The 26,893-nt window shown below is 49.0% G+C and overlaps 1 protein-coding gene across 3 annotated transcripts in view; it reads right to left on the minus strand.

Annotated features, from left to right (window-relative positions):
* Nucleotides 1–23,638, minus strand: part of LOC144933614 (papilin-like) — a 56,110-nt gene extending 32,472 nt beyond the window's left edge. The window contains exons 1-5 of one of the 3 annotated variants that reach the window (XM_078858598.1): nt 23,402–23,638; nt 19,777–19,886; nt 17,632–17,726; nt 13,453–13,513; nt 365–467 (exon numbers count right to left, since the gene is read on the minus strand). In XM_078858598.1, the coding sequence (XP_078714724.1) occupies nt 365–467; nt 13,453–13,513; nt 17,632–17,726; nt 19,777–19,854 (337 nt within the window). In that variant the 5' untranslated portion in view covers nt 19,855–19,886; nt 23,402–23,638. The remainder of the gene's footprint in view (nt 1–364; nt 468–13,452; nt 13,514–17,631; nt 17,727–19,776; nt 19,887–23,401) is intronic. The other 2 variants (XM_078858599.1, XM_078858597.1) reach the window with 2 other exon arrangements.
* Between the last annotated feature and the right edge of the window lie 3,255 nt (nt 23,639–26,893).

Genomic DNA, 26,893 nt, shown 5'->3' on the forward strand with positions numbered 1-26,893 from the left:
CACACTCAACTCTCATCTCAGGTTCACACGACGACTCTGCATGTGACGCGCGCGTGCGGTGGCCGTTCCTCCGTAGAACGCGACCCACTTGTGCATTCGGCCCTCTCCTCCCCACCTGCACCCCCATCATGTCCCCTGCCCCCACCACCACACTCAACTCTCATCTCAGGTTCACACGACGACTCTGCATGTGACGCACGCGTGCGGTGGCCGTTCCTCCGTAGAACGCGACCCACTTGTGCATTCGGCCCTCTCCTCCCCACCTGCACCCCCATCATGTCCCCTGCCCCCACCACCACACTCAACTCTCATCTCACGGTCACACGACGACTCTGCATGTGACGCGTGCGTGCGGTGGCCGTACCTCCGTAGTACGGGACCCACTTGTGCATTCGGCCCTCGAACTCGCGCTGCTCGTGCTGCGCGCACTGCTCCTCGCGGTGCTCGCGCGAGCCGTCCGGACAGCTCTGTATGCACCACCACAAAGACAAAGATCCCCCGTATAGCCTTAACAGACTGTTGGGGAAAGTGCTGTTAGTGAGAACTTATGAATGAAGGGGTTGGTGGCCAACGCCACGCTCGGTCGCCTTGAGCTCCCACTGTGAGACGCTGTTTTACACTCCGCACCAGGCACTCACTTATGGCTGAGTAAACCTGGCGGAGGACCAGCAACGATTTTTTTTTATATTTGTCAGCGATGTTGGGCGTGAGTGGGAATGAAACTCTGATAACCAGGTTCTTAGCACTCCCCGCACACACACACGCACGCGTGCAGTGAGATTTATATAACACAAAACATTGCACTTGGATGAATTGTCTCTCTCTCTGCCTCTCTTTTGAGTTATCTTCTCGAGGGCGGGTCCTTGGTTTAAGCTCCCTTCATCTTACCCAATCCACCTCGCCTCTCTTCACCTCACAACTCATCACCATTGCTCGGGTTCTTGAGCCATGATGAAGGAAGGATGGTCCAGGTGGCTTCCCATTGCCTCTCCTCTCTCAGCATTGTTTTTTGTTTTGGGTGACACTATCATGGGACAGAGTTTAACGTTATACCCAGGACACACTTTTGAATGTATAAAGCAGGGGTCCTCAAACTTTTTAAACAGGGGGCCAGTTCACTGTCCCTCAGACCGTTGGAGAGCCGGACTATAGTTAAAAAAAAACTATGAACAAATTCCAATGCACACTGCATATATCTTATTTTTAAGTGAAGAAACAAAACGGGAACAAATACAATATTTAAAATGAAGAACAAGTAAAGTTAAATCAACAAACTTGCCAGTATTTCAATGGGAACTATGGGCCTGCTTTTGGCTAATGAGATGGTCAATGTCCGGTTCCATATTTGTCACTGCTAGTCGTAACAAGTGATGCAAGTGTGCATCCGTTAGTCTAGATCTGGTTGGAGATTTCAAATGTTTCATTCTGGAATAAGTTTGTTCACAGACATAAGCGCTGCCAAAGATGGTTGCCATTTTGAGTGCATGGTTCCTGAGATGAGGATATGTCTCAGAGGGGAGAAATGCATAGAAATTATGAAGGCTGCTTGACTTGAATGCGTCTTTCAGAGAGTCACAATTATGCAGTTCAGCCAGTTCTATTTGGTAAATTGTATCCACATTTTCAATGTCAATAGAAAATGGGTTACGGAAAAGCTGTATGTCCTGTTCATGGAGATGAAGCTCTTTAAATCTAAATTGGAACTCCTTTTGCAATTTTTCCAGTGAATCCACACATGTTTTGTTTGGGAATGCAACCAATGGTTTTTCCGCTAACTGATTTTGAGTTGTGGGGAGATGGCAGAAGTTTTCCTCCTTCACTTGTTTGATGAGGAGGCCTAATTTTACTTCAAATGCTTTGACATGTGATTGCATATCACAGATGAGCTTCCCCTTTCCTTGAAGTTGCGCATTGAAACTGTTGAGTAGCTCTGTTACATTTGTCAGAAAGGCAAGGTGCCATTTCCATTCTGCATCATTGAGCTCTGGTACTTCTTTGTTTTTTGAAAACAGAAAAGCTGTAATCTGTGGATGTAAGTCATAGAAACGTTTCAAAACTCTCCCTCGACTCAGCCAACGGACGTATGTGTGGTACAGAACATCTTCATAGTCAACATTTAGCTCAGACAGAAATTCCTGAAATTGTCTGTGGTTTAGTGCATGAGCTCTAATGAGTTAACAGAGTCCCACTTCAGTAATTTACTACACAGCGCTTGTTGGTGGATGAGGCAGTGTATGGCTATTGGACGAGAATGGTTATGTTTGTCCATCTCTTGGTTAATGCGAGCAATTACTCCTTTCTTAGACCCCACCATGCTAGGAGCACCATCAGTTGTCACACTGGCTAGTTTAGCCCAGTTCAGCTCCAAACCATTCACAGTTTGGCAAACCTTTGCATAGATATCCTCTCCTATAGTTGTTCCTTTGATGCTTTGCAGTGCAGCAAGCTCTTCTGTGACTTTGAAATAGTCATTCGTCCCACGAATAAAAATTAGAAGTTGTGCAGAATCACGAACATCATTGCTTTCGTCGAGTGCCAAGGAAAAATAGGAAAGTTTTTTTTTGGAGTTTTGCAAATGCTGATGGAAATTGTCTCCCATTTCTTCAATCCTCCGTGTAATTGTAGGTCCTGAAAGACTCACTGTACTAAATAAATCGGCCTTCTCTGGACACATCTCTTTGGCAACAGGAAGAAGGCATTCTTGAACAAATTCTCCCTCAACGAATGGTCTGCCAGTGCACGCTATTAGCTTGGCAACTTGAAAACTTGCTCGCAGTGATGAAATATTTAGCTGCTTCTGCTTCACAAAAGTATTTTGCTGAGTTGTTAATGTATTTTTCAGTTTTAATATTTTATCTTTTCTCACTTCTCCGACCAAACAATCATATTTATCTTTATGTTGAGTTTCATAGTGTCGACGTAAATTGTATTCTTTGAACACAGACATTATATTCTGGCATATCAGACACACAGCTCTTTCCTTGTACTGCATGAAAAAGTAATCATAAGTCCACTGTTTTTTGAATATCCTACACTCCGAGTAAATTTTTCTCTTTCTTGACATCATTGTGTCCTAGGGAGTCAAAATTGCTATTAGTAAAATACCAATATATATACAGCGCTACAAAAACAATATACAGTACCAGCAATAACTTTGCCCACACAGAGACATACAGACTGCACTGCCCATCAATGCAGTCTGATTGGGGGAACTCCGCTTTTACCCCAGGCTCACACTGGTGCGGGTGCCATTAAAAAGTTAATTACACCTGCAGTTTTGTTCACAGATCGCAGCCCAATGAGTGCTCACCAGCGCAGCCCAATTAGTGCTCACCAGCGCAGCCCAATTAGTGCTCACAAGCGCAGCCCAATTAGTGACCATGGGCCGGATAAATGCCCTCGGTGGGCCGCATGTGGCCCGCGGGCCGTAGTTTGAGGACCCCTGGTATAAAGTGTGACAGGCGCACTGTAGACACAAGGGAAGCATGCCTAATTCAGAGAGTGTGAAGAGGAGTTTACAAAAAAAACAAGGGGTAAAAGGCTACAGGCGAGAGAGAGAATTGCGATGCTATTATGGTTGAAGTGCATGGGCAGACAAAATCACGAAGAAGCCTATGACCAAATTACACAGAGTGCACTCATCACATCGCAGAAGCTAAGCGAGACTGAACTTGGGGGAGTGCTTGCACGTCAGACCATCGTGCATAAAACAGGTGCACAGCAGACTGCTGCAGGGCAATATCTTCAGCAGAGGGCAGTGCCGCAAAACATCTATTGTTGTACTGGTCTCCTATGTCCCCACATCTATGCTCCCTGTCTTCATCAGCCTCCAGGACCCCCACGGTCCGGGGAGGTCGTCATCCAGCAGTGGATTATTGACAAAAGGGCTGCACATGCACACAGAGAGAGAGAGAGATAGCCATGGTCGCAGGCAGAAGAGGAAAGTCCTGATGTTGAACCGGAACATCAGCAGAGTGTCAGCCGTGTCGAGATTTATGTCTGCGGGGTGAATAATGTAACAAGTCGGGGCGCAGAACAGGTCACGCAGCTCGCCGCTTTCGCTGCTGGGGCGAGAGGCAGGAGGACCAGACCCCTGGGGGTCACGGCCACAACTTTAGCGACGGGGTCTTCCGCACTGGATGATTAAATGAACGCGGGGAGAGACGGTGAAGAATTGTTCACCCAAACAAAAACAAACATTCTGGAGTGGCACGCGAGGCACTGCCTTGTTACAGAAAGGAATTCTCCCTCGTTTGTAGCCTTCTACCCCTTCTGCCCACGACCGTGGCTATCTCTCTCCCTCTCTGTGTGCATGTGAAGCCCTTTTGTCAATAATCCACTGCTGGATGACGACCTCCCCGCACCGTGGGACTCCTGGAGGCTATTTGAGCGGACCTCACCACACTGGTCAGTGCGGGAGGATGATGAAGACAGGGAGCATACATGTGGGGACATAGAAGACCAGTACAACAATAGATATTTTGACTTGCCAGGCAACGGCCTACAGTAGAATCCCTCTGAACGACGGTAATTGGTTCCATGAAACTGGCCGTTAAGTGATTTGGTCGTTAAGCTAGCATAGGAAATACGCGTTAAAGGCTTAATTCGTTCCGACAGCATCGAAAGTCACCCTTTTTCACCCAAAAACCGTACTTGATGATATTTTAACAATGGCTATTAATACATAAATATACTAACGACATTATAAACACACATTGAAAAAAAACGTGGTTAATCAATGCATTCATATTTACTGTACCTACAACAGCCCGTCGTTATCAAGGGAATGGTCGGCAAAGCCGAATACATTGTCAAAGAGGAATGCAAAAGGTTGATTTTGAACACGAAGAGAGGGGGCAAAATTATAAATCAAGATTTTTACAATTAATTCTGTGATCAAATCACCCCCCCCTCCTCCCCCCGATCAGCCGCCAAGATCTCCACTCTCTGGGTGGTCTGAATCCAACAGTGGATTGACAAGAGGGCTCTGACTCGTGCGCGTGTTCAGGTGCGATGTGACCTGGGGTCATTCACACGGCTGACATTGAGAAGTGGAATATTTCGTGTTATCTAGATTTGAAGCTTTCGTGACTGCAAGGATTAATATTCTTAGGTTTTTTCGGTAAAGTCACGTAGGTAAAAAAAATTAATTCATAAAAGTGTAATAAACGACTGGACCACGATGTCTGGCTCAGTGTCCTTTATTATTCGGTTCGTGCTGTACACCCACACGGCTGTCTTTACTCTGTAGCTTCTCCACGGTGCTGACTCCAATGTCGGCCCGATCCGCAACAGCAGCTCCGCTGCTGTTTCTCTCACACAGCCCCCCTTGGCTGTACTCGCTGCTGCTCTTCTCCCTCCGCAGCTCTGACAGCTTCTTGCTCTCTCTCTCTCTCTCTCCGCAGCTCCTCCTGGCAGCCACACCGCTGCCTCTAACAAGCAGCCCCCTCTCTCTCTCTCTCCGCAGCTCCTCCTGGCAGCCACACCGCTGCCTCTAACACGCAGCCCTCCTGGCTGTCTCCTCTGCAGCTGCACACCACTCCGCAGCTTCCTCTTATCTTCGGGGTTGGCTCCCGATGGCCGTCGGCGCCCCCCCTCTCCACACTCGCCCGCGTGGCCTCACTCTTTTCCGCTCACACCCCGACTGCCTTCCCCTTCCGGTTTACCGGCTTAAGGCCCCGAACCTTCCCCCCACGTCACACGACTCCACCCCCCGTGACGTCACATCCGGAAGGTCGCTTACGCCCGCATTACACCACCCTCCCCCGTAGAAAAATCCCAGCCGACCTCGGCTGACCAATAGCAAATCGTAATGCGGCGAACCGAGCTTCCCCCCCTAAAGGACACTAAGCATACAATGTAACAGCAAGAACAACAACAACAACGCAATTAACATCAACGAACGTACAAAAAGCATGCAATAAATACAACTGTAAGAAAAAAATAACAAGACAACAACAATCAACGAAACGTAAGCGATTTGGAACGTGTGCGGGTCGCCGGCCCGTCCCGGACGGTCGGCGGCCCACTCGCAGAACGGGAACGCGATGAAAGTCGAGGAACGACAGGGGGTAATCCCCCTGTCGCAGCTGGAAGTCCACCGCCGTCCCGTGTCTCTAAAGAGTTAGTCTTGGGCTTGTCCTGTGACCGTGCCCGCAGCTGGGTCGGAAGGGCTGCAGGGCTCGAAGGTCCCGCAGACCTGGCAGGCGTCCTCCGAGCAGGGCCCCTCGTCCCCCGCAATGTCACGGCCGGCCTGTCTGGAACAGGTACGACAGGCGCTCTAGCAAAATCAATGGACGCAGGCAGGGGAGCGTCAGCAGCAACAGACCCCGGCAAGGCAACATTGGGGGATGACGCATCATGTAAGGGAGCAACATATGGTTTCAAGCGCGACGTATGCACAACCCAGCGACGAGACCCAATCTGGACGCGTGCTGACTGTGGGTTGGGAACCGCAATGAGGCGTACGGGACCATGCCAGGGTTTGTGCAATTTCGGCGAGGTCCCCGGACGTACCTGTGGACAATGAAGCCAGGCTAGGTCCCCAACCTTCCAAGGGCACTCCCCCTCAGACCGTCGCGCATATCGCTCGTTCCGGGCCTGGGCTTTGGCCGTAGCCACGCGGGCATTCTCCCGCGCCTCCGTGACTCGGCGAACCGTGTCCTGAATGTATTCAGGAAGTGGTTTCCGAGGTCCCTTCACCCCAGTTCCCAATTGCACATCCACCGGTGGCACGTTTTCCCGACCATACATAAGGTAAAACGGCGAATATCCTGTAGCCGCATGAGGCGTCATCCTGTACGCCGAAAGCACCCCGGGGATGTGCAGATCCCAATCTGATTGTTGTTCACTCACGGTATGGCAAAGCATGGCAGACAATGTCCTGTTCAGCCGTTCAACCATACCATCCGTCTGCGGATGGTATGGGGATGTCCGTACTTTCTTAGTCCCAAGGCCCGCGCACACTTCCGCCAATAATTTAGAAGAGAAATTCCTGCCCTGGTCCGTGAGGAGTCTCTCAGGCGCCCCCTTATCCATAATATACCCAAACAAAAAGGCGTCGGTAATGGCCGCGGCCGACTGATCGGGCAACGGCCAGGCCATCGGCCAACGGGAGAGGTACTCAACCCCTACCAGCAAATATTTATTACCCCTCGCCGATGGTGGAAAAGGTCCCAATATGTCCAGTGCCACCAATTCATTGACTCGAGACACCTGAATCGACTGGAGAGGCGGCACGTAAGGATGTTTCGGCGGCTTACGTTGTGCACACGCAGGGCACGCGCGCACGTGCCCTACGACATCTGTCGCCATGCCGTGCCAAAAATAATGACGTTGCAACGTCAACAAGGTCTTCTGCACCCCTAAATGTAAGAGAGTGTCACAATGGAGGGTTCTAATCAACTCGAACCGCAAGGACGTTGGTACCACCAGGCGCCAACGTTCCTGGAACCCCTCCCGCCACATAAGCAGACCATCTCGGAGAGCGGTTTGCGGCCCCACAGCCGTACTCGGACTCCCATTGTCCTTAGCAGACCGCTTCCGCAAGGACACCAATGACTCATCCATCATCTGTTCCCGGATCCAGACAGACCGCGGCAGATTCAAAACCCCGTCAGCCGGTCCCGGTTCCATCGGAGTGTCCGACTTCTCGACGGCCAACGTGAGCGGCTGAGGGGGGTTTGGAATCGGCGAACACCTATGCGTCCCCGACTCACATTTACAAGGGGCGCGCCGCGGTAATCTGGAAAGTGCGTCAGCGTTCGCATGGCGCACTCCCTTCCGATGTTGAATTTGGAAGGAAAATTCCTGTAGCGTGTCCAACCAACGTGCCAACTGTCCGGATGGCTGGTCAATTTTAAGGGCATATTGCAAGGCCGCATGATCCGTACGCACAATAAAAGAACGACCGTAGAGGTATGGTCGAAATTGCCGTAGGAAAAAAACAACCGCCAATAGTTCTCTGCGAGTGACACAGTAGCGGGTTTCCGCAGGAGACAAGACTCGGCTACCATACGCCACGACACGCTCTACACCCCCTTTAGACTGTGATAACACCGCCCCAATACCTGTGTCACTCGCGTCCGTATCAAGAATGAATGGGTGATCGAAATCGGGATAATCCAATGTTGGGGCCGTGGCCAATAGATCACGCAGACTCCGAAAGGCCGCCTCCTCCGGCTGTCCCCAAACAAACTTCCGTCCTTTACCCGTAAGGAGATGCAAAGGCCTCGCAATCGTCGCAAAACCCGGCACGAATCTTCGGTAATACGAGGCAAATCCCAAAAAGCGCCGAACATCCCCCACGGTGGCCGGAGTCGGCCAATCCCGGACGCACGCCGTCTTTTCCGGATCCGTGGACACTCCCTCAGCGCTCACAATGTGCCCCAAATAGCGGACGGACCGTTGCAGTAGGTGACATTTACTTTGGTTTGAATTTCAATTTGGCAGAACGCATCCTCGTGAACACTGTCTCCAGCCGCGTCAAATGTTCATCGAATGTGCGGCTGAAGACAATGATATCGTCCAAATATATAAGACATGTCTCCCACTGCAACCCCGTCAAAACGAGCTCCATCAATCTTTGAAATGTAGCAGGGGCCGCATTCAATCCCATCGGGAGACAGTTGAATTGAAATAACCCCTGCGGCGTACGGAATGCGGTTTTCTCCCGTGAGGACTCGTCAAGGGGAAGCTGCCAAAATCCCGAAGAGAGGTCCAGTGTGGAAAAGAACTTAGCCCCCGACAATGCGTCGAGGGAGTCATCCATACGCGGCAGGGGGTACGCATCTGCCACCGATATCTTATTCAATTTGCGGAAATCAACACAAAATCGCAATTTGCCATCCTTCTTCTTAACCAAGACGACTGGAGCGCCCCATGGGCTGTTAGATGGCGATATAATGTCCGCAGCCAACATGTCTTCCACTGCCCCCCGTACGTGTTCTCGCTCCGCAGGACTCATCCGATGCGAATTTAATCGAATAGGGGCAGCATCGCCCGTCTCAATGTGATGGTAAAGCAAGGAAGTGCGGCCCAAATCCAAATCATCGGAGCTGAACACATCGGAATATGTCAACAACAATTTACGCAGCGCACCACGTTGCTCCATGGACAGGGAAGAATTTTCGTCACATAAATGAGCAACCCAACGATCATCCGAACTCCTTGGCTCGGAAACCCCAGCAACAACTCCCCGGCTATGTGGACAATCATGGGTCGCAAACGCCGTAGTGGCATGTGCCACAACCGTACCGGCCGGGACACGGACGTTTTCTCCCCCCGCATTAAGCACCTGTAAAAACGGTAATTGATCCGGCCGGACGATGGTCTGTGCCCCCACTAACGCCAACCCGGTTGTTATCGTGGCGGACGGAGACAACAAGACCCCTACTGCTCCTAGCCGATCAGGCAGGGGCTTCCGATACCGCAAGGGTATAAGCATCTGTGTACCAGGTGGGATGTCCACAGATGCGACGGACAGCGCCTGCACTTGTACGGCCGAAGCAGGTCGCCCCCAGGGCGACGGCAGAAACGAGATTTGACGGCCCCCCGGCAGTTCAATACAATTCTCATTGACTTTGATCAAAATGGGCATCTTAGCCAAAAAATCGGTGCCTAACAAACAAGGAACCGCCAAAGATCTCGATATCAACACAACACCCGAGGCCGACACATCCCCAATAGATATCTTAGCATCCACCTGACCCACGATACCCATGCTACCCCCGTTCGCAGCGACGCACGACCCATAAACCGGACGCACAGCCCCCGACGGAATGCCCAACAGATGGAAAATGACATCCGATATAATAGTCGCAGACGCCCCCGAGTCGACCAAAATGCGCACGTCCACACCTTGTATGGACCCCGGTACAGTGGACGAACCCGTAGCGGCCGCGACAACTCTCCGTGCCAATTTGCGCCACTGCGTAACTGAATGACAAGGCCCCGTCGATGGCCTTTCTTTAACAACAACAATAGGATCGCGCAACACAGGTGGTGGGTGAGGTGGAAAGCCTTGCCGAGTGTCTGGTGTGTGCCGACATGCCTGTTTCGGAGGATCTTTAGCCGACTTGACCGGTGCCGAGGCCTCCTGCTGCGGCGGAGCCGGGAAGCGGGCCCAGCAGTCTCTGGCATAGTGGCCCCTACGCCCGCAGCGGAAACATTCGGCCTCGTTGCGCCGAAGCGCAGGCCTCGCCTCCTGACGGCCCCGTTCTGGTAGCACCGCGCGCGGTCTCGGCCCGCCGCGTCCCGTCCATGGAGCGGAGGCGGCCGTCAGTTGTTGAGGGCCCCGGTCATCCGGAACATAGACGGCCTGCGCAGGGTTCCACCCCAGCGCATCCCCTTCTTTGACGGGCCCCCCCGTCCACGCCGTCACTTGTTTCCAGCGACGGAGGTTGAATTGCGCATCGAGACACTTAGCAGCCGTCCGGGAAGTTAGCTTCTCATGCCCACACACAGGCATGGGGATCCCTAGATCCCGAGACAGCTCCAACATTTTCCCTAATATGAGAGGCTCGAGCAGGTCCTGTGGCGTCTCAGGATAAGCTGCCATGGCCAGCTCCAGCACCGCACCCCTGAACGCCACGGGCGACTCCTCTGGTGCTCGTTGTCGTTGAGCGAATCGCCGATGCGCATCATCTGGTGGCTCATAAGCATCGGCCATTTCTTGAAAAACACCACATAAAGTTGCCTTCTTATCGGTCGTTATGGAACGGAAGAATCGGACAGATTCGTCGTCCAGGAGAGTCGGCAACACCTCCAAAGCCTCCGCATCGGTCCATCTTGCTGTGCGTACCGCCGCCAAGAAGCGGCAGGCGAACGCGCTCCAGTCCCCACCGACGGAAAATTCTTTAACCGTTGTAAGGTGGCGACTCCGACTCCTCTTCCCGCCGTCTTCCAATGGTGGTGGTTGTGATGGCAAATTCAAAATGGCGTCGGCCCGCGGCGTGGCCAAGATGGCGGTTTGGCGCCACGGAGCGCGCAAAATGGCGGCCTCTTGCCGCGTGGGCAATGGCGGCGGCAGGACAGGCAACGTGGCGGCCCGCGGAGCACCACTTGCATCATCCATCGTCCCTGGCGCGACGAGATGGCATAGATGCGCCAGGACGTCCTTAAGTGCCTCCAGTTGTACCGCCATCGCTTGCCATCGTTGATCCGCGTCTGATGATGTCGACGGACCCGCCACCGCGCCAACATCCTCCACTCCCGTTCCCGTGGTCGCCTCAGCCGGGCTCTCCTCCACCACCCCAACAGGATCCGTGGTTGGAGGGAGTTCGTCGTCGTCGGACGAAGAAGCCGATGCAGGCGCCGGATTAACTTTCTTCCTCACTTGTTTCGACATGCCGTTGCACTTCCGACACCAGTGTAATAAACGACTGGACCACGATGTCTGGCTCAGTGTCCTTTATTATTCGGTTCGTGCTGTACACCCACACGGCTGTCTTTACTCTGTAGCTTCTCCACGGTGCTGACTCCAATGTCGGCCCGATCCGCAACAGCAGCTCCGCTGCTGTTTCTCTCACACAGCCCCCCTTGGCTGTACTCGCTGCTGCTCTTCTCCCTCCGCAGCTCTGACAGCTTCTTGCTCTCTCTCTCTCTCTCCGCAGCTCCTCCTGGCAGCCACACCGCTGCCTCTAACAAGCAGCCCCCTCTCTCTCTCTCTCCGCAGCTCCTCCTGGCAGCCACACCGCTGCCTCTAACACGCAGCCCTCCTGGCTGTCTCCTCTGCAGCTGCACACCACTCCGCAGCTTCCTCTTATCTTCGGGGTTGGCTCCCGATGGCCGTCGGCGCCCCCCCTCTCCACACTCGCCCGCGTGGCCTCACTCTTTTCCGCTCACACCCCGACTGCCTTCCCCTTCCGGTTTACCGGCTTAAGGCCCCGAACCTTCCCCCCACGTCACACGACTCCACCCCCCGTGACGTCACATCCGGAAGGTCGCTTACGCCCGCATTACAAAAGTAAAATAAAAATAAAATAAAATAAAAAATCACGACGTTTCGGAGGCAACACAAGCTTCCGTCTTCAGGTGGAACCGTCACAGCACGATTGCTGTATCAAGTAAGATACAGATCCTCTTATCAAGTAAGATACAGATCCTCTTGCTTGATACAGCAATCGTGCTGTGACGGTTCCACCTGAAGACGGAAGCTTGTGTTGCCTCCGAAACGTCGTGATTTTAATTTTATTTTTTATTCTACTTTTATTAATTTTAATTTTAATTTTTTACCTACGTGACTTTACCGAAAAAACCTAAGAGTATTTCGTGTATTTTTTTCAAGTCGAATTTCCCGTTCATGTATTTTAGCGAGTTGACTCAACGTCCTGTTCACCAAAACAGAATTGTTTCTCTTCAACGGCTACTGCCGTGATTTACGCGTAGTTTTTTTACGGTGGCTTCCCCAATTGTAACCTTCTGTGACTTGATGGAATTCGTTGCGTGTAGTTTGTGTCTTATCGTAGAACGTGTTCATCGTCTCCTTCAATCGATTAAATTTTATCAAATATAAAAGGGTCGTATCATGATTTGAAGCTTTCGTGACTGCAGGAATTCATACTCTTTGGTTCTTTCGGTAAAGTCACGTAGATAGAAACATAAATAATAGATCACGACGTTTCGATGAGCAATGGAAAGCTGTTGTTGCGATCGAAACGTCGTGATCTATTATTTATTTTTCTATGTACGTGACTTTACCAAAAGAACCCAAGGGTATAAAGGATCTAGTTCGCTTTCATCCTGTTTGTGAGTAGGCAACTAATTTTGGAAAGATATACATTTCCACCTGGCCTATAGATTTTCCAAATCACTTTTTACGTGACTAAATGAAACGTATTTGAATACAAAAACGAATCGTAAACCAGGTAAAGGAGTACAGACTGCTACCGGGGGGGAAATACCTTCCACCTAACAGCGGGAACAGTCCAGGATTATTCTCTCTTGTCGATGCAAGCACTACCATAGAGCTCCTTCATCGAGTGCTTTTTAACATGAATTGGAAAACACCACCCCCTGACAGTGAAATCGTTTCCATCGCCACCCCGCACCCAGCCACTACCACTCAGTGGTGCCGCTATGAAGCAGGCGGTGCAACTGCCCCAGTGTCACGTGGGTCGAGAGGGGCCCAGGTGCTGGGCTACGAAGAGAGAGGGAAATACCCAGGAGGCCACTTTCCATTGCTCACACTCGGGGCCCATACCAACCACTGTACCCACTGGATTCATGTTTTCATGCGCCGAGCCAAAAACACATCAGTGAAATAAAGCAATGCATGCCCCTGTGGTCCTGAAGGACTGTTAGAAGGGCCCTTTTGTCCTTCCTTTGACAACGCATCTATCCTTTTCCTCACTCGAGAACTGCAATAAAGTCTTCCACAAAGCGCGGCACACAAACGCGTCCGATTTGGATTTATTTTATTTCAATCCTCACGACCGGAATGTCCCTCCTCACCTCCGTGTTGCACAAAGCGTACGTCCTTTCTGACCCCGTGCAGTGCGAGCCGACATTGTTCCTGCGAAGGAACGAGAGAGAAACGTTACCAGCTCCATAAAATCACCGCCTATGCATTGACACACGGGAAAATCCTCCGCAGGAATTCATCGCCCCTATAAAAAGGCGTTACATTTCTTAAAAGGACTTGACTGGTGACGTGGGGTGGTGGGGAAAGGGGGCACAGTGCCAAGGTTTGACCAAACAAAGAGCACCAGAAGTTGGCGGTACACGGCCTTCTCTTGTGCTCTCTGCGTGAGCACGCATTTGGGGCCGAGGGCGCCGCCTCTTTGGCAGTGAAAGGCGAAGGAGGGTTGTGAATTCATCTGGGAAGTGTTTTCAGAGTCACTCGCTGGGCGAGCGCCCACGCTGCGGGGCCGTGAGCTTCGGGCACCGAAGGACGCCAACTGCCAAAACAAACAACGACCCGCCGTCACGAGTCCTGTTTGCGCGCTTCCTAAAGTCGTTCGCAAACTCTGATGACGAGAACTCGAGCGCAAAGGTTCGGCGACGTGGTTGTGTGCACTTTGTCTGGCCCAGGAGGCCCAGGGTGACGTTGCCTGCGTGTGGCCTGCGAATGTACAGGAGGCCTCTACGAGGAGGAAGATACCAAATCGTGTGACGTTATGCTGCCACTGCGACGATCACAATCGCCAGAAATGCACCCCATCTTCTCGTTCCTCGAAAATTAAGCACAGTTGAGCCTGGGTAGTGCTTGGATGGGCGATCACCATGGCTCAAAGCAGGTGATATAGGCTGCGGGGCTACATTGGTGGGGCAGCAGTGTTGCTGTGCTGTGCTCACACCTTACCTTCACCAACCCACGCTGATCAGTGTGGTGGAGTGTGACCAAATAACCACTTTGACCCGCGCCGCGTTGGCGAGACCCTCATCTCAGGGGTGCCACCACTGAGCACGACAAAAAAGAACTGAGACCGGCGGAGGGGAAAACTGCACTTAGCTGACAAAAACCCGGGACCTTTGACGGTTCATTTTTTTTTCTGAGACGGCTCACAGCTTTTCAAGGACAGTTACTTCAAAAAGAGGACAATGCTAAGGAATGCAAGACAGGTGGCAACTGTAGCCTCATCCGGCAGTGGACTGACTAAGCTTGTACATGTACAGAGCCGCCAATGATGGGGGCGAGAGTCTATTAGACCGAGGAGGGCGGCTGAGCAAGCCAGCACAGATTCTTGGCACGTGACGACGGCCTGAGTAACAAGTAGCTTGATAGCAAAGAGAATTATATTCTTTTACGAAAATTCTCGTAGCGTCCAGACCACAATTTAAGATGGCTCAAGGATGTAAGAATGTGCCTAAGCGCTGGGTGTGGCATTTTTGTGGCTGTCTCCGTTCAACCATAAAATTCCACGCTTAGCCTCCACATCAAATGAGCAAAACAAATCTATGTCTGGGCTCGAATAAAGCAGGCTCGCGGGCAGCCAAACGCGGCAGGTGAAAGCGACGTTTGTCAAGCACGAGGAAGCCTCGATTCCATGTTCATATGTCGTCCTACGCGTGGCGACGGTGGATCACGTTATATCGACGATCGGCTGATCGATACGTTATCTGGCGTAACTCTATCGCTAGCCGGTGTGACTTTTTTTTTCGTTCTCGGACACCGGCCCGATTTAACACTACAAATATACGATTGACAGTTGGGGGGGGGGGGGGAAGAGACCACGTAAGGATGGGATGATGGCTGCGTTATTTCCAATGTTGTCCGGCCGCATACGCAATTACATTTCAGGATATTTCAAAATCATCCAAAAACAAAACATACCCGTGATGCTTAAGCCAGAAGAATGCAATTTTTCACCACCGTGACATATTTTTGTTACCTAATACCAACACTCCTAGCAACTTGTTCAAACATAGAATTCCCCCCCCCCACCGCCCCACCACCGTGTGTGTCATCAAGCATGCTGCGTTCACAAAAATAATGAAAGATTCGTTTTACGAAATAAATGAATTAATTTGCTGTATACCGGTGCCAATGCCCCCAGGTGTCCATGCCTTGGAGCTGGCATCGCCAAGCATTGGTGTTATCTGCAACATTTGCTTAACACAATCCAAGTGAATGTGTCCCATAATAAGAATGACGTCTGACTGCTATACACATGTTTGAGCTTTCTCAATTCTCTTTGAGCAATCTGAGGCAGCAAGGTGTCAGTGAGAGGCGGTGTGGCAAGTAGGTTGCTAGCCTATCCATGCTAATATTAAACATTCTTCACTAATACCCATATATTTCCTTTAGCATGCAAGATGTGCAATGTCTACAAGCAGGACCTTCTTGAAAGGTGTTCTTGGGACTCCTAAGTAAAAAAGAAAAGTCACTTTTGCAAATAACCATTATTTACCTACAATATGGCCATTCACAAAAAAAAATATTTAAAACTGAGAGGAAATAAATAGTTGTATCTATAGACTTGCTTCAGTTCCTGTGACTAAATCAGTTTATGCACAGGTGCCGGATGGATTGTTGTATCGCAGGATCGCGAGAAGTGGAGGCGGTTTGGAGGGGCCTTCATCCAGCAGTGGACTGATCAAGACTGATTATGATAATAGACAAGCTTCCAGGGCATCCCAACAACCCTGCCTTTCATACAATCAGAGGCTCATGCTTATCTTAGTTTTCATTCTCGAGTAATACGGGGAATGATTGACACAACGTGTTTCAACAATTAATTCACAACCAAAACTTGATTTATATTTTTTGTATATTTTAAACAACCATAGATGGTATGTATCTAATCATTCCCTAATTTTAGAGAATACAAAATGTTTATGTTTAAGCATTAATGTGATGATGGCGCTTTGAGTGGCAGATTTGTGCCAGAAATGCTGCCCACGTGTGCAAGCAAAAATAAAATTGACTTGACAATCAAAACTAAGAGCATGATGATGAAACAACCCTGTACTTTCATCCATCCTTCAACCGATGTGTCCGGCGAGCAATCGCAATCACAACCAAATCGCTTCATTACAAGTTTTTTCCCCACTCTCAAAGTCAGGTCATGCTCTCTCAAAAACAATCTTGCACTTTGAGAAGGGTAATTTCTGTTGATTTTCGGGGTATTGCACATCGTTCTCGGAGCGTTTGTGTAGTGGTAGCACATACTGAGCAGTGTGAACCCGTCTGACTCCTAGCCTCAGCTAACATTAGTGGCCAACCTTCATGAACCGGCCCTTATCTGGATGTGGGGTGCTGAGGTTGTAATAAATATTTCATTCCTATCGTGATAATAACATCATTATCGCGCATTTTCCAGACGGGGTATCGACAAAGCGCTGAAATTGCTTATTCTTGTACTCTTTGCGATTATAAAGCCATTCGCGGAATAAGAAAACATGTTTCAATCTTGTCATGATACGGTGATATGAGATGAGCTAAATAACGTGTCTTGTCATCCCAACATCACATGGAAAACTTGTCTCTTTAAAACATTTAAATAATAGCGCTCAGCGGAGTGCGATGAGCCATGTCAAGCTTTGGTGGTGATCTCCCCCTCGCCAACTGCACACTTTAATTGTTACTTAAAACTTTCGTGACTGCAGGAATTCATATTCTTTGGTTCTTTCGGTAAAGTCACGTAGATAGAAAACTAAAAATAAAGTGAATAAAAATAAAAATGAGAAAAAAATTAAATTAAATAATAAAAACAAAAAACACTAATGTAGGCTGTAGCCTGGTTATTAAACTGAGTGAGTGTACTGGCAGTCTATAATGTAGACTGTAACCTGCTTCTTAACCTCGGTGAGTGTACTGGCAGTCTATAATGTAGACTGTAGCCTGGTTATTAAGCTGAGTGAGTGTACTGGCAGTCTATAATGTAGACTGTAGCCTGCTTCTTAACCTCGGTGAGCGTACTGGCAGTCTATAATGTAGACTTGTTCTTTTTTTTTATTACTGAAAGATCCAAAAATAAGTCTACATTATAGAATGCCAGTACACTCACTCCGATTAAGAACCAGGCTACAGTCTACATTCATGTTTTTATTTTATTTTCATAATTTTTATTTTGTATTCACTTTCTTTTTTATTCACTTTATTTTTTTATCTCCGTGACTTTACCGAAAGAACCAAAGAAGATGAACTGTACACTTCCTTCTCCAGAGGCACACGCCTCACACCCTCACCTGCCAGAGTGACACGGACTCCGGCGGAACATGATTCCTCCGCCGCAGGTGCGGCTGCACTCAGACCAGTCGGTCGACTGCGATCGATCGTCGTACTGATGGAAGAAAAACAGAGGATGCAGTCACACGTGTAGCACAGCACAGCAATCGGGGGGGGGCGGGGGGGGGATGTGGAAAGTCGCACGCGCCTGCGGTTGTTTGGTGAGCATGCGTACGCTTACGCACGCCAGCTCGGACAGCATTCTGCGCCAGGAGATGCTAGTCGCGCTGCACTATGAACCCGGCCACCTGAGTGAGATGCCTGGTCCACGGCTAAATCAGGCAGTGTTATTGATTTAAGTGTTGAGTTCCCCCTCACCTCCCGCCCCCCCCATAGTTAACAACATACATGTGAAATTTCCACAACTGCCAGAGGGCCCCCATCTGGAATGAGCCTTGGCACGTTGCTCGTTTGAGCAGGTGTAGACAATGTGCCTACTTTTTTTTTTATATATAACAGCGGCTGATTTTTTTTTTTATAGATGTCAATGACTAATCAAATCCTTCTACGATGCCTGAAATGTAATTCCCGCACATTCTGTCCGCACACGATCATAACATTATTCTCAAATGAGTCATACCTTGTGAGCTACTGTGCAGTTTTACAGAAAATGTCATGGGATTTATTTTAATCCTCACGATTTGCCCAACGATGTACCATCATGCTCGTTAATGCGCTTGTGAAAGTACATCGTGCACTTTGTTCGGAATTGCTGAGACAAGCGTAACAAAAACCTACAGTTACATTATGTTGAGCATGGAAACCAGGGACCTGGGTTCAATTTCGAGTGACGGCTAATAACAGCGGCGAATGGTGTCCAAATAGATCCTGGGCAGTCCCTTCACCAACCTGTGTGGTGAAGTATGGTCAAACCATACGCGCGACTGAAAGCCGTGAAGCGTCTTGCTCCCAGCAGTGGATTGATAAAGGGTTCTACATTTTTTTGTTTAATATATATGTATTTACTCGGGAGAAGTAATTGGTCAAGAGCAATACGGAGCACTGCTTATACAAAATTAAGTATTATTCGAATGTATGTGACCCATTCTGGGCTTTAATAGACTATAGTATTTACACGTATATTGTCTCTCCCCAGTAAGTATGCAATACATGTGAATGGATCTTGACAACAGACATTAAAATAAATGATAAATAACACATAGCCACCACCTCTTCCCCGTTCTCTGTCTGCTAGTCGGCGAATAACTTAATATCACGCTGGATAATGAATCTACTCTTGTGACCAATTCACATGAAATTCACTAGATCTCGTCGAGGTCTCAAAAGCTAAGCAGGTTTGAGACTGTATCATGTTCGGATTGGTGACCGACATTAAATAAGCCTCATGCTGCGGGGATACATTGTGCGCAGCAGAGTCCGCTACAGCAATATCCATTATTGTACTGTACTTCTATACCCCCAGGTCTATGCTCCTTGCCCTCACCGAATTTGCACTGGCCAGCGTGGTGAAGGATGATGAAATTACCCCCAAGAGCCGTATGGCATGGGGAGGCCCTTATCCAGCAGTGGATTTACCAAACACCACCTGTCACTGACGTGCAATCGGCGATGCGGAAATTTTGCCGAAGCCCGCTATGGGCTACACCCGGAGTTGGGGTTGTTCTTTACATTTATATCCAGGAAAGGCACGTGAGAAAAAAGTCCCATTAACCCCCCCCCATCCCCCAATGAGCAACAGGGCTCCCCTTATTCCTGTGCCCCCTATTCAGACGCAGTTCCTCAGGGAGGCTGGTGAGGCACTCGAGTTCAATTAAAAATGCCATCCCAGCCATTATGTGCTATGAAAAACGACCATTGTCCGCCAAAACGTCGCCTATAATGTTGTTTCTTCAATTAACGTATTGTTGATGCCATCGCAGCTTGCCATCACTTCCTTCCTTCTGCCGGATTCCACAGCAGTAAGACATTCGGCACGTGAGCTCCAAGGTCTGCTTCGCTTTTGCAAGCTCTTCCAACCTCAAGGGTTTCACACCGAGGTTGCCGCTCCTCCAAACGAGGTGGTGCCTCCCTTGGTACTCCTGTGTTTACCTGTATCCGTGTAATATCTAGATCGTGCTTTTAAATGTGCAGCTGGTAAAACTCACCGGCGAGGCTAGAGAGACGGGGGCAAGGCCAAGTAGGAGGAGACATCCCACGATAACGAGTGCAGGCACGGGCTCCATGACTGGGCTGGTTCGATGCCACGTTCCTACATCAGACACGCGCATAAAGACAAAGATCCCCCATATAGCCTTAACAGACTGTTGGGGCAAGTGCTGTCCGTGAGCACCTATGAGGGCTGGCACCACACACGAGTGGGTGGGTGGGTGGCTAACACCACGCCTGGCAGCTTTTGTCTCCCCAGTTCTGATGTATTGCCACACCAGGTACTTATATAAGGCTGAGCCGATCTAGGGGAGGCACAGGACTGGTTCAAAAATTCGAGAATCAAACTCGGGTCACCAGGTTCATAGCGCAGTGAGAACCACTACACTACCAATCCCCACACACAGACATGCACGTACTGTGACACCTTAAGCCAAACACCACCTTGTAGCAGTGGCGTGGTGTGGTCGATTGACAAGGGCCCTGCTGCAAATCATTAAATGGGGCCCCTGTCCAATTCTTCCCTCTTAGTAGCCCAGAAACCGGGCCCCCTCTGGTCCATGGGCTAGGGTGCAGTTGCACAGCCTGCACACTCGATAGCTATTCCACTGCATTGTAATAACATGGAACAATATACCGGAGTTGAACTAGGACGCTTTACACTACTACAATATGGCATTGTCCCTTTATTTAGCCTTACAGATTTTCCAAATGGATTTAAAGAGCTGTAATGCAATTTAATGGGTTAATGTAGAGATTATATATTTTTTATTGAGGTCATATTCAAGATGTTTGGTCATTAACTATTTGGGTACAGCATTTTATTTTCAACCTTAGTCAGCACAACCTGCCATGGTCTTCGTGGAGGGATCTTGCCTCGTAACATCAGGCAGCCCAGCAGCATTTATTTAAGAGGGCACACTCTCCTGATGAGACTCAGAAGATTGAAAGCCACTTAAACCAATGCTACATCAACAGCATTCAATATATACCGATTTTAAAGAGACAATTAAAGGCCCACCTCTTTATTAAAGGCCACCCAATTCCCCATGGCTTTTGAGTGGCATTAACCTTGGCTCCATACCTCAGAATCATGGTCATTAATGTCTGGGAAATTCGTGCGTGTTACAAATTGTATAATTATTCCGTTGGGCTGGATAGCCTATAGGCTAAAATCGCATTTACATTTATGTGGTTTTGAAAACAGATCCTCGTTATGTTGAACAAATGTTTTGTATTACATCCCACTGATATTGTTTAGCTGAATTAGAAGTACGTGATGGTAATGCACGTCCCTCTAATTCTGATATTTGCCTAAAAGGGCATCCTTAGGAACGCCTTGTCTTTTGAAATCAAACTGATCATTACATATTGTCTGACGACTTGGAGTTACCCGACCAATAATCCTGTGTTAGGCTGGATGTATCTCGAGTGCAAACACATTCAAGTACAGTGTGTGTGTGTGTTTGCATGTTGATTCCTTGACATGGGAGCCTGTTCTGGTCGTTAATTGAAACAAGCAATATACTTGGCACAGTGCGCGCTTAACATCAACAATGGGGAGTGAAAGGTGTTACCGGGCGTGGTTATGAACACAACAACTCACTCGTGTCACACTGGCCGCCTACTCATGAGCAGGCACTCATCCCACGGTATATTATGTCATGTTTCACAGTCCTAAACCAAATCTACGCCCGAGCGACCGGTTGCTCAACTGCTTGCAACTAACTGGTCGCAGAGACGTCTTCACGTAAGCGACTCAGTTTCATGCAACCAAGTTGCGCAAATTTACACGGCTGTCTTGGCGGTTATTGCAATGCCACGATTAAATTGAACGTGTCCATGAATGTGTCTCACCGTGAGGACAAATTCCATTGAGTTCTACTCCCGTGTCGGCAGCCACACTGCTGCTTGAGAGCGAGGACACTCGGCACAAGCCGCCAAGGCAGTAAACAACAATTGGCTTTTCGTTTTGAAATGCACAAAGACTCACCCTCGCCAGAGAAGTGTGGGATTTCCACCACTCGCTCTGGTTTCACCAACTGAGATGAGCACAATCCAATGCCTCGCGTGAGCATTTTTCATGAAGATATTACAAAGACAGCTTGCATTTTTAGTGGGCACCAAACGTCTGAGGGTTGGCTACAGAGTTTTATATTCATCATCACCAGCAGCAGCGTCATCTATCATGATCAGTTCATTGCTGGATGGAGCCCTCCCTCACCCAGCCAAACCATCCGATACTATATATCACGATCCTGTGTGAAATAATAATCTTATAACCATCGTCTGGGACGCGTTGCCGTGCCATATATCGCTTGCAGAACAGATCACAGTGCGTGCCAAAAGGTGTGGCGATGCGAATGCGAAACAATGTCACAGCTTTTTGTTGATAGTTTGTGTCTGTAGTGATGGGTTTTCTCGCACTTTGAAAATTTAAATTCCACATTTACATATAAAACACACACAGGGCATTTACTAAATAACAGTAAGAACTCGGCTACGGTATTTTGGAATGAATAACAATGCCCAATTGTTTGTTCAGGAAAGCCTCACCGAGGCTCAGGAGAATCTTTCGGTGAAGTTCTGTGAGGTTAATATAATCCAGGTTTCCCTCGCTTCACGCGGGTTCTGTTTGTGCGATTTCGCGTATATGCGGATAACTAAATCTTCTTACTCAAAATTCGTTCTATGCGGTTTGATTTCACTCACATGCGGCTACGCAGTCGGACGTGAGACAACGTTGTGCGTGCATTGTACGCGCTGCTCGGCAGGGCAGCACTTTTTTGGGAACGCATCTACTATCGCATACAGCGAGGGAAACCTGAATGCCATTGTAGCATGGTAAACAAGAATCCCGATGATGATTCCAATTACAGCACCCAGCTAAATATCTCCGAGTCTCAAGACGTTTTAAAGGTTCTGTAATCGCGCGCACACGCGGCACACCCGATGTAACTCTAATTTAATTTAACACATTACACGTTCCTTCGGAGTGGGCAGGTAGGAACTTGGTTGGCCAGCGCATTCGTGCACGACAGACAAATATGCACGACAGACAGACAGACAAATAATCCCTGGTGGGCAGTGTGGAACCTGTTGTTCCTACCTGTATGAGGCTACTGTGTCAATCCACTGCTGGATGAACATATTCCCACGTCATGGGGGGGGGGGGTGTGGGGGGAGATGGTTTGACCATACTTCACCACACCGGTTAGTGCGGGTTGTTGAAGTGCCGATGCAAAAGCCGTTCAGATATCACCCGCCACTCATGTCAGCCGTGGCTGGGGACAAGAAGTCGAACCAGGAATAGGTGGCTCGTTCGTAGCGCAGTGAGAACCCCACTGCGCCACTGCTCTTCCCACCACAAGTATAGCATCACGACACAACTAACAACAACAACAACAACGCTGTCAATTGTCTCGCCGAGGAAATCCTCAAGGAGGAGTCCAAGGACTAATTTTGTGGACCGTCCCGATAAAGTTTCGACTGCGTTTTTTTTAAAAAGCAACCTGCGTACGTACACGTTGATGTCAGCAGCATCACGGGGCCCCATCGGAACGCAAGCTCGAGGCACACACCACCACATGCGTGCGAAATGCGAGTCACAGGTGCGAGAGTTACTTGCGTGGGTAACAGGAGAAGAGCAGTCGGAGTAAATAGCGCGTCGAGTTCCAAACCTCTGTGTCTTTCTTCAGCTCAACTTGAGAGGCGCTCCAGTGGAGGAGGTTCGCGTCGGTGTCGACCTTGCGCCTTGAGTCGCTTTGCACTCTCCGCCTCTCTCTCTCTCTCTGTTGCGCCGTGAAGTTGTGACTTCGGGGCAGGGAGGATCCCCTGATTTATTTAAATAAAAGGTTACGCGGTGCGTGATGTGACTCAGTAGGAGGTACGGGGAGGAGGAGGAGGCAGGCAGGCAGGCAGGGGTGGTGATGCTGTTGGGTGTTATTGGTTGGAGGTGGGACGTGACAAATTTGTCGCGGTGGAGGCGCTTGTTGGAAACATTTCCTGGCAGAGGAACTCAACCTGGCACAGGGGTCGACATCCGGCGGCTGTTTACCATGGGAGTCCAGTTTACTATGAGAGTCCAGTTTACCATGGGAGTTCAGTTCGCCGTGGGAGTCTAGTTCACAGTGGGAATCCAGTTCACCATGGGAGTCCAGTTCACCGTGGGAGTCCAGTTTACCATCGGAGTTCAGTTCACCGTGGGAGTCCAGTTTACCATGGGAGTCCAGTTTACCATGGGGGTCTAGTTCACCGTGGGAGTCCAGTTTAAAATGGGAGTCCAGTTTACCATGGGGGTCTAGTTCACAGTGGGAGTCCAATTCACCATGGGAGTCCAGTTTACCATGGGAGTCAAGTTTACTATGGGAGTCCAGTTTACCATGGGAGTCAAGTTTACCATGGGAGTCCAGTTCACCATGGGAGTCAAGTTTACCATGGGAGTCCAGTTCACCATGGGAGTCCAGTTCACCATGGAAGTCAAGTTTACCATGGGAGTCCAGTTCACCATGGGAGTCCAGTTCACCATGGGCAGGGGTCGACAACCTGCGGCTCCAGAACCGCATGCGGCTCTTTCAGGACTGTTTCGTGAGGTCGTTCAGGGCCACCGTCTCGTATTTGAAGTTTTTTTTTTACTGAAATTGAAAAAAAAATCGCTCTTGTTGTTTTCGTTTCCGACCCCTGCTCTAGCCTGTGCTACGAAGAAGAACCGATTCCCGAAACGTCACCTATATTTTTTTTCAGGCAGTGTTATTGACAAATGTTGTTTTCGATTACAGCCGGGCGTGGCGACTCACGACTTTGACCCAGCGCTTTGGAGGAAAGATGGTGGATTGTCCTGAGATTTGCTAAGGATATGCGAAGTGGCCAGGAGATGTCAGTACAGCAAGTGGGATCGTCAACCCGAACGTACGGTCTTTCTTAGTGTTCTGACCTTATCAGCGAAGTGGGGGTTCTCTGGTTGATTCCATCATACAAACCCCACTCCTTAAACTAGAATTGGCCAAACCTTCCCAACGCAGGACCCTCCTGAAAATCCTGAGGCTCAAGTGAGGCTTTCCTGAACAAAACACATTCTCACAATTGTCCGATTCTCTTCAATACATATACACCGCCCTTCGCTCATCATCAGAAATGATCTACCCACTGCTGGATCAAGGCCTCCCCAAGGTGTCACCGTCCCGCAGTCTTGCGGTGCAACAAAACATGTAGCTCCTGCAGAGATGATGTTATCGCTACTTCTCCACGGTGGACGTCCTCTCGGCTGCGCTCCCGCCTTTGGCTGCCATTCCATCAAATCTCGCCATGGAAATGCGGAATTTCCAGTGATTAAAATTCCACATTCCTATGAAGGGTGCTTGTCTATCCAGAGGACAACCACCGCTGACTTCCCAAAAAATGGTACTTATTTTTTAGACCCGAGTAATGAGGCACACATAAGCTAAAGTACTGTAAATTAAATATAACCACAGCTAGAGGAGGGAACACACTTGGATGAACGTTAGCCGCATGTGCAGGATCGATATATTTTTGCATCGCAGGGTCGTGAAATGGTGATAACTTGGAGAGACCTTCATCCAGCATTGGCAGGATGATGGTCGATGATGACGCACTATTTCACTTTTTTTTGGTAGCCTAAATTAAATACACATGCACAGAGGCATAACAAAAACGCACCTAGCAGAATTGTTTACCCAATAACAATGACTCATGGCCTCTCCATGCTCAACAGCTGTTTATTTCTTACACAACTGCCAGAGAAAGCCGCCGCTCCCGATCCATGTGTTTCCCATTTGCCAATACACCTCGGTTGGTAAAGGGGGCAAGCACCCAAAGTTAAACACGAGTTTAAGTCCAGGCCAGGGTTGACTCAGCCCATTGTAATTGTCACACCTCCGCAGCAATTCCATCGTCGAGTCAAAATCCCGTGAACCTCTGACAATGCATTTATGCATCGAAAGACATTCTCACGGGACTCCACACAGGTGCAATGGCCGAATATTTACCCCAAGCCATGTGATGAAAAATAAACAAAGGTCTCCGATTGGAAGAAAGAGACCTCCACAGCGATTGATCGGGAGGCAGACTTTAAAGGGAGTGGAGAATAAGAGTCGAACGGGAAAGCAAAAAGGATCCGTTAAAGGTAAATGACAGAGATTGGCGAGAGGTAAAAAATTAACCCGTAAAAACAAAGTTTTTCACTATAAATCCTTTATATGCGTGGCATCGGTTTTATTGTATTATTCATTTGTTTTTCTTGAGTAAGAGTTTCATGTTTATCACATTGGTATTTTAAATTAAATGAAATTTTTTGTTTTCCTAAAAAGTGGAAAATTTTGGAAAAAAATTTTCACGAAAATAAATTGTCACGCACAACGAGTCTGTGTGCAAAATGTCGGCTCGATTGGATCACGGGAACTGGGTTAAAAAACGACCAAAAGATTTGCACGGTCGTAAGCGCGCAAGCAAGCGAACTTAATATAAAGGATTTAAAAACAAGGACAAGAAGGTTCGAGAAAGGCAGCTGAGGGAGATATAAGGGTAGAGCACGAGTGGGGACGTACGAAAGAAGATACAAGCCGGAAGACAAGCAGGAAGCCTCGGGTCCCTTATTGTGGAAGTCTTCAAATAAAGGTGGCTCTTTATAACTTTTATTAATTAAAAAAAAAATTTACCTACGTGACTTTACCGAAAAAACCTAAGAATATGAATCCTTGCAGTCACGAAAGCTTAAAATCTACAAATATAATTATAAGCTTTGAGAATGAATCTGACGTATCCATCATTACGTGTCTCAATTTACGCTCGAGTCCCTGCTCAAATAAGCATCGGTGGAGGAGCAGAGGGCGGTCGCCCCAATAAATCAGCCCACAGCAAGAAGTGGAATTTTCACATTTGTCTAAGATGGGTGCCCCAGTGGTACAACTAAACCAGGGCTCATGGACCAGAGGGGGTCGAGATGTTGGGTCATGAAAGACGGCAGTCACGGGGGCCTCATTTCATTGCTTGCACCAGGGCCCATGCCTCGCACGCGATACCACCGGGTAGCCAGTGTCACCACAGGACAACCACTGTTTCCTACAAACAGGTGCAGCATCAACAACACAGACCGAGTGA

The sequence above is a fragment of the Lampetra fluviatilis genome, chromosome 7 (genome assembly GCF_964198595.1).
Source record: "Lampetra fluviatilis chromosome 7, kcLamFluv1.1, whole genome shotgun sequence".
Taxonomy (NCBI): Eukaryota; Metazoa; Chordata; class Hyperoartia; order Petromyzontiformes; family Petromyzontidae; genus Lampetra; species Lampetra fluviatilis.